This window comes from Pagrus major, chromosome 6 (genome assembly GCF_040436345.1).
Source record: "Pagrus major chromosome 6, Pma_NU_1.0".
In the NCBI taxonomy this organism is placed as follows: domain Eukaryota; kingdom Metazoa; phylum Chordata; class Actinopteri; order Spariformes; family Sparidae; genus Pagrus; species Pagrus major.
This window is the reverse complement of record NC_133220.1, coordinates 29,351,123-29,364,473: the sequence shown is the minus strand read 5'-3', so window position 1 is coordinate 29,364,473 and position 13,351 is coordinate 29,351,123. Positions and strand designations below refer to the sequence as shown.

At 41.0% G+C, this 13,351-nt stretch overlaps 2 protein-coding genes across 2 annotated transcripts; one reads left to right on the top strand and one right to left on the bottom strand.

Moving 5' to 3' along the window:
- Positions 1 to 844: 844 nt before the first annotated feature.
- mon1a (MON1 secretory trafficking family member A) lies at positions 845 to 7,185 on the bottom strand. Its single transcript, XM_073469162.1, has 6 exons — positions 7,097 to 7,185; positions 6,477 to 6,628; positions 3,860 to 4,243; positions 3,003 to 3,768; positions 2,722 to 2,869; positions 845 to 1,985 (listed from the first exon to the last, which is right to left on the bottom strand). The coding sequence occupies exons 2-6, from the start codon at positions 6,598 to 6,600 to the stop codon at positions 1,845 to 1,847; spliced, it is 1,563 nt and encodes a 520-aa protein (XP_073325263.1). The 5' UTR covers positions 6,601 to 6,628; positions 7,097 to 7,185; the 3' UTR covers positions 845 to 1,844.
- A 696-nt stretch (positions 7,186 to 7,881) lies between these two features.
- Positions 7,882 to 13,253, top strand: traip (TRAF-interacting protein). Its single transcript, XM_073468792.1, has 16 exons — positions 7,882 to 8,039; positions 8,248 to 8,366; positions 8,461 to 8,518; positions 8,621 to 8,704; positions 8,898 to 8,937; positions 9,028 to 9,155; positions 9,265 to 9,359; positions 9,817 to 9,930; positions 10,043 to 10,130; positions 10,220 to 10,309; positions 10,393 to 10,481; positions 10,587 to 10,742; positions 10,859 to 10,904; positions 10,982 to 11,086; positions 11,172 to 11,222; positions 12,178 to 13,253. The coding sequence occupies exons 2-16, from the start codon at positions 8,269 to 8,271 to the stop codon at positions 12,283 to 12,285; spliced, it is 1,350 nt and encodes a 449-aa protein (XP_073324893.1). The 5' UTR covers positions 7,882 to 8,039; positions 8,248 to 8,268; the 3' UTR covers positions 12,286 to 13,253.
- The last annotated feature ends 98 nt before the right edge of the window (positions 13,254 to 13,351 follow it).

Sequence of the window (13,351 nt, the reverse complement as noted above, 5' to 3'; positions counted from 1 at the left end):
CTCCTCACCGCTCCAGACTGACACATACACACCGACCCAGTGAACCCACGCGCTGGATTGGTTAACTCACCTTTCCCGGTGACGCAGATGACCATAACAAACCAGGACACACATGATTGTGCATTTTTGGATTGTTTACTGTTTGTTTTTTATGTGGCTTGTTTCTGTCCTTTTGGCAACCAGTTGAAGATGACTCACTGCACACTTCACCCCTCTTCACTGTGCCTCGCTCCCAGTGTAGTTAGTTTTCTTATTGTTTAGGCAACAAACCTGCATGTCTACTGCTTCATCTGATGTTGGTCCCCTGAAATATGATGAACTGTAAGTAAATAGCTGGAATAACTGAATAATAATATTTGTGTTATTATACTGGGACTAAAAATAGGGTTGTGTTGATATTATTAAAGGTGCAGTATGTAATGTTTAATCAGAAGAGAAAGATCTTCATTTTATGCCTAAACAAAATATGTAAATAAACAAACTCTTTGTTTTCATGACTGAATAAACTGAATCTAGACAAATCGACCTTAAAGGATAACACAATTTCATGTTTTGCTTTCTTTATATTTGGCGGACCCTGCCACCTTTCTAGCTTCACCGTGTTCTTCCTCTGAGAACAGCTTGTTTTTTCAGCGATGGAAAAAATAAACATTTCTGACTTTGTACTATAACCTCATTAATATTATAAATATTAAAATTCTGAGTTTGACGACATGGTGTCCCTTTAAGGTAATCTTAAAGGGACACCTTTATATTACTTGACACCTTTATGGCACCTTTATGTTACTTTAATAAAAGTAAGCAATCACCACACATTCAAGCAAGACACAGAACTTGAAAAGGATTTGGTTTTCTTTATAGCCATTTATTTAATCATATTTAATAATTGTGTAATTGCGCAGCAGCCGTAAATCTGCACTGTTGCAACCCTCTATTGGCTTCGCACAATGACTGTTAGTTAAGGCATGATTAGTGGAGGCAGATGTGGCAACATTTGATTTCTTATGCAAAGCAGCATCCCATGAAATGCACTTAACCACAAGCATCTAAAATATCACACATACTCATTTTCTTAATTATTATGGGAAATGCAACATAAGTGTCTGATGGACCATGTAAGATTAATGGACTCACATTCAGATTCCTTTACACTGACGTGAACAACACATGTAAAGACAATCAAATGGCAAACAGCAGTAAACGGGTTACAGACTCATCCACACATTTCTCTTGGAGTGTGTTTTGCATAAAGAAAGTGCATAGAGGTAAAACAATAATGGTTCTTACAGTTGTTGGTCATGTAAAGATAAAGGAATGTGGCTGACACATGTGACAGTATGTCTTATAACAAGAAAATACATTCTACTGCAGGTCTTTAGTCAATTCCAGTTTTTAAATTCAAATTTAATCTTCATTTTTAAGAACTGGTAGCATTTAAAAAACAAACACAGCATTTTTCATATTCTGAGAGGCGTAATAGGCGTGTTACAGTAAAACAATCATTTGTGAAACAACTTCAGCAGCATACAAACACCACCTGTTGTTATTGTGTCGTCGATGATGATGCTGCTGCTTCATCTGTTGATCCAACATTTAAAGTTATAAAAATCTAGCCAGATAAAATACTGCTTTAATTTACCCTCATTGTGCAATCTACATCATCACAAACCTGTGAATTAGATTGGAGGAACCCAGAAGCAAGAAGAAAGAAAAAATTGCTTTGACAATCATTCTTAACACTGAACTGACTGCTGCATCATCCACCACTGTTAGTAGCACCAGGCCTGTCGGAGTTCAGGGTGAAGCTTTTTGTTCCAGGAGGTCAGCCGGCAGGCAGCGAGGGCTCAGTATGTGAGCGGACTCAGGATGAAGAGGCGATCCTCCTCCTTCCTGATCCACTTTAGCAGTTTGTTGACAGCAGAGACGGCCAAGGCCTTGGTCCCCAGCGGACTGAAGCAGAGGTAGAGCTCGAAGCCGCTCGTCACCTGCAGGACAGAGGGTAGACCGAGACAAGGCATGACAAGGCTGTATTACAGTATTTTTTATTTTTTTATATGTAAAACCCTCAATGCAAAGAGTCAAACTGATTTGCTAAACTACCACCTTGAAAGACAAAATGCACTCCATCTCATATTAGCGCTACTTTCACAACAACTTCTGCTTAAAATTTTCCTTTTTTTATCCGTGCTATCTGTATGATCTTCAGGAAATGGTCACTGCAGACAGAATAAATGAGAAGTAGTTAATGTTTGAGAACATTATTTGATGATCACCTTGTTATTTAAATGCACAAAATGTACTTTCCGCTGTTCAATCAAACAAAAAGAAAGACGGAAGTTGGGTGTTATCATGAGAGTTGTTGTCTTAATTGTTGAACAATCAGCATTGCTGATGAAAATCTGAACTGAATCGCCTAATTGATCGCCTGATTTTTCTTGGATTGAACATTGTTGGAAACATTTGGGATAATGTAAGAGCACAACTCAACAAAATAAACAAATGTCTAGTTGTTTTTAGACATTTTAATGCACAAATGTTACATATAATATCTTTAATGCAACAATAGTCTAAATTTATAGACGAACATGAACAATGTTGTGATGTTTTGGTAAACTTTGTTCAAGTTCTATTTCCTAATTTCATGTTCTGGGAAACTCTAACTCTGTTGTGAAAACTGAGCCAGAGCAATTATAGCATCTCATGTCACAATGCCAGACTTACCCATGCCAGCAGGTTTTCAGTTTCACTGCAGCGGTAGAAGGACCGGAGAGGTCTGGTTGGATGATGCAAGTGGCTGTGAAGCTCCTGGTACAACCCCATCATCCTTTCTTGCTCTTCGTCAGACTGGTAGACAGCAGGATACTCTGGACTGGAGGAATAAAAATAAAGAGATTTTGCACACAGCGACATCAAGAATTAAAGAAAAACTGTAATGAGTTGAAGCAGTTAGCATGTTTCTTGAAAGAACCAAAGATATATTCAACACAAGACGTCTTGCCCACCTGGTGTACAGCCCTGAGCTCTTTGATTTGTACAGGAAGTGCCTGAGCTCCGGGATGCCGACCTGCTCCACAGAGTAGCTGGGACATTTAAGTGCCTCCTTCATGGCCTGGTAGGCGCTGCGCTTGCTCAGCCTCTCCAGGAATCGTTGTTTGCAGTCGGACATGTTAAAAAAGTCCTCTCGGTCGGTTGAGACCAGGATGAGGCAGAGCTCGGATGCAGGCTCCAGGTAAGAAATGTGAGCGTGGAAAAATCCTGCAGTGTTGAACTTTGGCAGACAGATCGGCGTCCAGCCTTCACCCTCACGAAAGGAAGAGGAGGAGCCGACGAGGTTGAAGACCAGGTGCAAGTCTATGTGGTGCAGGAACTGGTCCTTTTTCCTCACCAGAGTGACCAGGCGGTCCCCCGCCAGCAGGATGGAGAACACCAGGTTTTTGGCCTTGGCGGCCTGCAGGCTCGCTGACACCACGTCCCTGGCGGAGCTGGCCAGAGGCAGGCAGGTGACGGCGCTGAGCAGCAGGCCGGGGTCACGGTCCAGCCGATGCAGCAGGTTATCGGTGAGATACTCGGAGCCAGCCAGCAGGCGGCGCAGATCATAGTTTTGCTTGTGCTGGAAGATGTGGTTGAGCTGGGTGAGGGTGAGAAGGCTGACGATCTGGTAGTAGATGTACTGCAGCTCCCGCAGCAGCTCCTTGTCTGACTGACAGGTTCGAGACACGCCCACCAGGACCAGAGGGCTCTTGGCGAGGAAAACCACCTTACAGCCATCTGACACACAAAATGTTTACAGACACATTTCAGAAAGCTCTTTAAAACCATTTATTTTAGTAATGAAACAAATCCTAGAGTAAATTCTGACCTGCATGGATGGAGCGAATGATGTTCTTCTCAGCCTCGACGACGGACACGAGTGCCATCATCACCCCCATGGTGCTAGACAGAGCCTCCTCCGTGCCATAGCGGGTGTAGATTGGCTTTCCAGCCTCACTCAGCACAAACACGTGTTTTTTGTGGCTCCTCCAGGCCTCACTGGACACATCTTCCTCCTTAGCCCCCCTCTCTGATGAGATGTCGTTGTTGTGCTGCTCCTCGATGGTTTTCTCTCCCACCAGCACCTTGAGCTCCTCTGCAGGCTCTCCTGATTCGTCCAGTTCAGCCTCCCTTTCGACCTCTTCCTCAGCCTCAGCAGTCAGATCCTCGAAAGACTGTGCATGGACGAACATAGCACTCTGCTGCCCGGCACCTGAGATGATGGAGGGATAAATGATTACTGCGTGTTTGCCAGTATAATGCATGGATGTGCAAGGAATAAATAATTAAGCTTATAAAAATGATTAAGCCCTGTTTGGGATGTTTTTTTCAGTTGTTTAGCATTTGTTGGCTTTAACCCCGCACAGGTCTGTCTGATCCACTGAGTGGGGGACAGTCAGCAATAGTTCCCTTAGAAAAGCTCAGGGAAGCAGCTGTGTACTGTTTCATGGGGGTGGTGTGGTTAACCAGACGTACATTTGCCAAACCAGCCAGTGTGTTCTCATTCTTAAAGTTGTTTAGCTTGTTAAAGTATAAAAAAAATTAAAAATATATATATATAGTTCCAACGAGACTCCAGAATGAGTCACAGAGAGAGAAATGAACAAATTCACAGCTAATCTCATAGAGAAAAAGGAAAAGTAGAAGAAAATGACAAGTCTGGTGATGAGTCATCTTAGACAACACTGCAAAAATGTCCTGTTTATCCCAAGACTTAGACTAAATCCAGGAAGAGCTTCATCATTTCTCCCGTCAAAGTTGGATTTGTTCAAGCTGGATGTGACCGACCTGTGCTGCTGTTGACATACTTTCACCATGACAAAATCAGCCTTGTTTTGTGGGTGTTTTTTTGAAAGAGTTCAGTCATGAGCTTTCTGTATTATTGCAGTTATTGAAAGAGTATGTGGTAGTGTCTTCTTATATTGGTAGTATGGCAAGGTCACATTAATTCAGAGACATTAGTGCTATTATTAGAGCCTTCTCTCACAGAGCCCCAAATTAATGATGCATTCATGCGTTTTTTATCAATTACTATCATAAAACATTGCCCTCAAACAGCCAACTAAGTCGTGTGCTGATTACAAAAGGCACGTTTTTGTGATCAAAATTTCTTTATACAAACAGGATGTGCATACTCATTCTCTCTCTCTCTCTCTCTCTCTCTCTCTCTCTCACACACAGAAACACACACGCACACACTTCACACGAGACTGCATGCTTATAACAATGTCAAATGAATAACGTTATTTTTTTAAAATGGTTTGCTGCAAAGATAGAATCAAGTCTGGTTTTAAGTCTGGTTTTAGTGCCCAAGTGGTGCCTAGCAACAGCTGGCCAGTAGGAAGTCTTCTCTTGAAACACTTTTCACCAATAAGGGAAGTTAAAGAACAGTAGTACCATCTTTAAACATGTTTTATTATGCTACAGTTACGTATCTATTGAAAATCATTATTACTGCAGTTTTTTCTATTTCTATTTTTTTAATGTGGCAAAATTAAGCAGCAATCATAGAACCTACATTATGACTGGATGTCAAACACAATGAAATAACACAGCATCAATGACACTTTACATAGGAGTTATTACTCAGGATTTAGGACATTGAATATCTACTTATACATGGACTCAAGCATGACCTGCCCAACTGGAAGCTGGTTCTCTGAATAAGAGATGCTGGTGTACTGTAAACGTTATACCCGTGTACTGTAAACATTTTTGATGTTTTGTAATATAATCCCATGAGGGATGGGCTACAAGATGGCATGACACTTACATACATATGATTACATTTATTCATTCATTACCCAAGCCTAATTATGTCTAGACGAGGGCTGCAGCAATATTCCGGTTTCAGATTATACCACGGTAAGAAATGAATGGTTATCGTACCATTTAGATTTGCTTATCATATTGAATTCTACTGTATTAGTTTTTTTAAAACTAAATATATTACAAGTTTATGTTAAGTTTCATCAATATGTTGTGAAATTATAATAGTGTGTTTGTTCAACCAAAGAAAAATCCCTTCTGTTTTCAAGGGTCATTGAAAGTGACAATATTAACAATTGTTGCAATACCGTCATAGCATGAAACTGTGATATTTTCCAAAATCAAAAAAATCTCATACTGTTGCAACCCTAGTCTAGGAAGACCTACACTCTTTAAAACAAGCGTGAGAGAGCAAATGGTGGTAAATATCCAATTGTTGGCTGCTTATTGCTGGATTTACTTGTTGCTGCAACTGAAGGCATTATCTCAGAGCGTAAAGTGGGAGTTGACACGCAGCACAATTTCAGTATATTTGAGATTTCCAATCCTATCAGAGAGACCACCGCTCTGCAGTGGTTCAGATTATCAACTTTTAAATTAAACTTAAATTTCCCTGTAGGTCTGTCTCACGGCTTACTGACAAGCTGCACACGGTGCTGAATATGGAGCAGCCTCACCTGGTTCAGTTCCCTCCACCAGACCTGGCGTGGGGCTGTCCGCCCTCTCGGTGCGAAGGCGGTCCACAGGAACCAGCAAGCCATTCTCCCATGCCACAGCCGGCTTTTGGGGTCCTCCATCCATCACTGCTACTTATGGCAGGGACACACACCTGGCAGGACAGACAGAGAGCAAGGGGCCAAAGGTCAACAGCTTCAGAGTGAGACAAGCTGGTGGTGATATACAGTATTGTCATTATGACATGGAAAACACTGCATGAGTCGTTAACATTTTATGGTCTGACTTTAACCCTTTTTATTTCCTGAGAAACTTCAGTCTCAGTCTTGTTGCTACTAGCAATGGCTGGTGTGACACTGAACTTGAAGACAAAATAAGAGACTCTTGATATAATATAACATTTCTGCTTCGTGTATGAATCCTCCTTCTTTATATAAGTCATGTCTTTTCTAATGTCACACCCTTCAGTCTCAGAGAGACGTCTATTATACTGATGAAGAACTTCAAACGCTGCTTTGATAGCTAACTTTAGCAGACACTCAGCAGTATGTGACGTCGGCTCGCTCTGGTTTCATTAAACACAGAGCTCTCAGGACACTTTAACTTAATAACAAATCTTTACCTTTCATTTCCGGAGCTGTCTGCATTTGATCGTTGTGCTCCACAACTCGTTTGTCACATTTACTGCAGCTAGCTAAACAAGCAGGGACATGACAGAAGTACTACTTGCTAGTCAACATGCCCCGCTCGGTTGCGGAAGTGAGAATTGTGGGATGTGAAGTTCTCTGCCAGAGATTGGCTCCGGAGTAGTAAACAAGCCGACTTGACTCAAATAAAATAAAAAATAAATCAGACAGTTGGTTTTGAATCATTTGTGGATCAGTCTGGTAGCTCCATGTTACATATTTCATTAAATAATTGGCGCTGTTTAATTTACCGGCAATTCCTTATTTGATCTTGATGGTGCATTCAGAGCACTTCGGACATCAAAGAACAGTGATCTCCAGCTGTTACGAAACGTACATTCCATTATCTTAAGCAAGACACTAGTTATATTTAAAGTAAAGTAAAACTGCTATTTTTCTTTCACATATCCCTACAAAGTGAGTGTGCGTGCGTAAGATATATGGGAATGGGGATGGTAATAAAAAATGTAATCTATTGCAAATGAGTGGTGATACATTTGTCTCAATGTATTTCAGCCTCTCCGGTGAAGATATCACCAATTTAAAATAGAGGCTCTGTTGCAACTTAATCATTTTAAAACACCCCGTCAGGTCATTTTTAAATTAAAGAAAAATCTGTTTAGAATTAGTTGTGGCCACGAATCGCGACCACGTTTACGTGCAGTACCTGAATGCAGCGGAAGGGGCGGGACTTGCGTTTGAACGTACAGCGGGGAAACAACAGGGCCGCTATGGAGGAGCATTGTGTTTGTGTTAGCTAATGACGGGTCCTGTCTGTTAGTGTCAGTCTAACTCGGTCAAAATGTCATATTATACACAAGAATAGGCATGCTTGATTTCATTACGAAGAGCTGCAGAGTAACTTAACGTCTTCGCTTTGTAAGTAACGTTTTGGCGACTGTGAAGACAGCTAACATTTACCAAAGGTAGCTAGCGTTAGCGCAGCTGGCGAGTGCGAGGCCACTACAGAGTTAGCCCAGCAATGATAGTCAGCCTACACACTGTGTACACGAACAATGTTTATGTGGAGACGTACGCTGTTTTACGTCACTTAACATGTACAGGTATTCTATACTTTTTCTAACAGGGCGATCCTTGTGTCAGTAAGATGCCTATCAGAGCATATTGCACAATCTGCTCCGATTTCTTCGATCACTCCAGAGATGTTGCTGCCATCCACTGCGGACACACTTTCCACTATGAATGGTAAGCTGTTATAGAAAACCAAATCTTCTACAACAAACACACATTCCTTACGTTTTAAAAGGCTAATTGTTACCTTTCCCCTCTCTCTTCTCAGTCTCCTCCAGTGGTTTCAGACAGCGCCCACAAAAACCTGTCCACAATGTAGAAAACAGGTACAGTAACTTACCCTTCTTAACACCACCAGACTGCTGCCAGCTGACAGAACCAACGTGCCAAACAGAAGAAAAATACATATTGTTGTGCTCTGTGTGTAGGTCAGCACCAGACACATTATCAACAAGCTGTACTTTGACATTGGTGGAGAGGAGGAGGCCTCAGCGGACCCAGAGAGCCTGCAGGTACCAAACTTAGAGCATCTAAACAAAATGTCAGTGTTGTTTTTAACAGAGAAATTGTATGACAAGAGGTGAGCTAGGAGCTCTTACACTACAGAAAGATGTTAGAGATCATCCTTCCTTGTCATTAAACCATCAGGATTTGATTTCGATTGTCATATTTCTTTTCTGATTGTGTTTTTTCTCCCTTCTTTAGAATGACGTTGATCGAATGAAGGTACTTCTAAGCTCTAAAGGTAAGAAACTTGACCATGCTGTGATGTTTGATTGTTAAAACAAGGCAAGGGCAACAAGCTCATCGTCATCTGTCTAAAAAAAATATGCAGAGCGAGAATGGAGAGACAAACAGAAGGTGGTGGACAGTTTGAAGGACACTGTGGACAAGCAGAGGAGAGACCTGGACAGTATGCGTAAAGACGTTATGGAAAAGGAGATGCTCTGTTCTGCCCTCAGAGTAAGAGTCTGTTCTTTACTATTTGAACTGATTTTCTATAATGACCCATATCTCATTGTTTCTGTAACGTCTTTTATTTATTTGTACGTTTTTCTTTGAATTGTCACAGAAACAGATGACGTACCTGGAGACGCAACAGAACGAAGTTCAGGCTGCCAAGGAGGAGGCCCGGAGACTCAGGAACAAAATGAAAACCTATGAAAAGTATTTGCAGTCATATAACTACATGTCATGTCAAGACTTTTTTTCAAAGTATTGACTAGGGGTGTTAATGATTAATCATTAATTGATTAATCGCCATTAAGAATTCAAGTAACACGGTGTTCACTTTACCCATTCTTTGAACTCCTGGTATTGCCTGCTCTGTTTAATAATGGAAAAAAGTCCAACATATTTTATATATTATTAATGATTAAGCAACTACAAGTGCTTAAAATTTAAATCTCTAGTCGTAATAAAAAAAAGAGATCATAATATGTATGTGCATTCGCTCTGCACTCCATCAAGACGTCATCACTTCCATATCAACAACAACTGGAGAAAAATATTGAAGAATTTGACAATTTGATTCAGTGGAGAAAGTTGTTTCAAGAACAAAAGACTTACTCATAAAAGAACGTCATACTCATCCTGTGCACTAACACTGCTTGTTTGGAAACAGCCTGGACGTGTTGCTGCAGGGTCAGAGAGCAGAGGTGGAGTCCATGATCACTGATATGGGAATCAGCCAGGCGGCGGTGGAGCAGCTGTCCATCTACTGCATCTCACTCAAAAAGTAAGGAGCCCAATAGGTGTTGATGACTAAGTGATGGATCATTTTCACACCACACGGATGAGCTTCCCTGTCGTCATTCACTGTGCATTCATGTCTTCCCTTCCTGCGTCAGAGAGTACGATAATCTCAAAGGAAGCCTGAAGTCTTCAAATGACATGTGTGAGAAGCTGAAGAGAGAAGTGCTTGCCTCAAACAACAAGGTAACTTTATGTTATTAAGTCATCACACCCAGACGAATTGATTCTTGAAAGTGTGATCTCTTTATTAAATGTTCTAATTGTCATTTCAGTTTCACAAAGCCTCAGTGGAAGTGAGCAAGACCAAGGAGGAAATGAAGTCTCTGCAGAACGATCTGGCCAGGGCTGATAAAGAGATTTCTGTAAGGCAAATCCACCAAATGCTTTTGCTTTCAGTATCAGAGAACTGCACGGTTGTGAATCCTTCATGTAAATGTGTCCACAGAGTCTGAAGAAGAAAGTGGAGTTTCTTCAGAAGACTCTGAGCACCCCGACACGGACGAATGAAGCCCTCAGTCGGCTTGTCTTTGAAAGGTGCGTCATCCAGCCACTGGACTGAAATCTCTTCATGCTCTGAGTCATCTGAGATGATAAACTATGTGCAGTTTTACTCATGATGTTTGTCTGCTCATCGTTCAGCCCGGCCCCGATGGAGCTTAAGCAGCCTCACCTCCACCACCCTGCAGGAAGCGAGGACATTGACCTCAACATGACCTATGACATCACTACACCAGATGATGTGGCCAAGAGACCGAAGCAGGTCCCATCCAAGAAGATGCGACTTGACCATCCAGCGTAAGTTTAACGTGGCTCATTTAGGGAATGTGTGTGGTCATCTCAGATGTTTTCTTTAAATTCTGTTTTTGTACTCTGAAGAAGGTAGACATGCTTTTAAATGTTTGATTTTTCAGCTCGTCTTTGTCCAAACACAACGAGAAAAGTTCCTGTCAAAGCAAGGTAAGTTTGCAATCATCCCTCAACAATCCATTTGCAAATTATTTGTACATGTTCCTCAAGATTTTGTCTTCCCTCAGGCTCGAGACGAGGAGGGATCCATGGATCCGTTTTTTAGGAACTCCCTCCTCTTCAGAAAGAAGACTTTTGGTAGCATGTTGGACCCTCAGAGGAAACTTGGAGCCGTATGTACAACACAACCATCACGGTGTTTTAACGTGTCACTTTTCATTTTGGTGGTTTGATGATGGAATTTTCTTCTTGTTTCAGGTGAAAACTGGTTATGATGGTTTAGGAGGACGAACTAAATTCTTCCAACCTGTATCCTTTTTCGTCATGTAAAAACTTTATGTAGTTATAATATGTCAATGTTGTGTTTTAACTTTGTTCGTTGGTCCCAGTTGGCGAAAATGAATGCAGCTTTAAAGGGACACTATGTAGTTTTGAAGAAGAAATTCAAACTCAGAATTTTAATATTTACAATATAAATTAGGTAATAATACAAACTCAGAAAGATTTATTTTTCATAACTGGATAAACAAGATGTTCTCAGGAAAATAAGGTCCGCAGAACACTTGAAGCTAGAAAGGTGGCAGGGTCCGCCACATATAAACAAAGTAAAAATTAAACTGTAAGGTCAGTTTGTGTATTCAGTTTATTCAGTCATGAAAATGAAGAGTTTGTTTAAGTAAGAAATCAGTCAATGAAGATCTTTCTCTTCTGATTTTAAATTTCCTCCCCAAAACTACATAGTGCACCTTTTTAAAGCAGCTTCTTTTTAGGTTGATTGATGTAACATATTTTTAATACTATTTTTCTTTTATAAACAGCAATTTGCAGGATGCATGACGATGAGGAAGTGTATCTGTTTGTGGCTATATAAGATTAATAACTGTTATATGATGATGGTGAAACAAAGTTTGGTTTAGTGCTGTACCACCAGATTACAGAGCAGAGACTCCTCAATGCATCCTCAGCTCTCCACCACAAAAAATTGTTTTCATTTTATGACTTATTCTACCAGGAAAAGTCAGAATCTGACCCGGTGACAGTCATTAGGAATAATTACAATAACTATATTGAAATATCCCGAACAGTTGCCTATCGTGCGTTTAAGTTAAGATGCATTTGGTTAGTAGTCATTTTGGACATTTTTTGGTGCAGAGTATAATCAGGGGAACAAATGAAAATCTATCAGCACATATTCAAAATGATTCGAGAAGAAGAAAACATCAATAAATACTCCATCATTCCTTAACCATGCACTCCACTGCAGTCTCCTCTGTCAGAGATTCGCCCACTGATGAAAGCTAAAAGGAAAAAGGTCGCCAGGCCTCCACCCAAGATTGCAACCTGCCTGACTCTGGACAGCTTCCTCGAGTAAAAGCTGACCTCTGCTTCCTGGGATGTGGAGTCAAAGTTCAGGATGCTGTGTGTGAAGTAGAACCAGCCCGGCAGCAGTTCTGCCACTCGGCACCAAACAGGACTTTGTGATTGAACTTTACTTAAAAGCAGAGCTCAGAATCTGAGCTTTCGATGATGCCAGCAAACCTGCTGTAGATTTTTTTGTCTTGACCAGCATTTTTTTGTTGTTGTTGTGGTGTTGTCTTGTATGTGTGTGAAAAAGCAACATATTTGCAGACCATTTGAATGTGCTCTGTATTGTCATTTCAGTCACTGCTGCATCTATTCTCCGCGCTCTGAAAAATGATCTATTATTTTTCGCACTTATTTAAAAACCTTAACGCCTACATGTGGACACACTGTTGGTATTTTTAGTGGAAATGGTCCTGTCAGATGTAAACCAACTCAAATAATAAACCATATTTTTTTATTAAGGTGTGTGTGGGGTCCACAAACAGTTCCCTCTGGACCGTGATTTTATTCACAAACATTTCACTGAGGTGTGCTCTCCTGCAGAGGGCAGTACAAACAGTGTTTTCTCACATGAGGACATGAATCTCACAGCCCCCCTCAACTGCGAGGACAAACGCGCTGCACGTGGGGACTGCTGAATCCATTCACATTGAAAAGGCTGCGCCAGTACAAAAGGAAATGATCAAGAAAAACACCTTCAGTAAAACCTGAGTTGTACATTGTGATCAAGTAACAAAAAGTACACTGCAAATCATATACTGGCAAATAAAGGAGCGTCAAATTTAGGAGTAACCTCATGTTAAATAATGTTTGCAGAAATGAGAACTTGTCGTGATGGAGGAACTTTTATCATGGCACTAAATCTATCAAATACAACTGATGAGGTGAAGCTTTCTGACGAGGTTCCCATGCATGACCGTAACAGTAGCTTGTCCATGATTGTGGCGTGTCGCCTTACAGACTGGCCTTCGAGGAGATGGCTTGATATTTTGTCAGACAATATGGGGAAATGCCAAACATTGTTTCCCACTGTGGAGTAAAAGTACCAGGTAGAACATAAATATCCTGTTCAC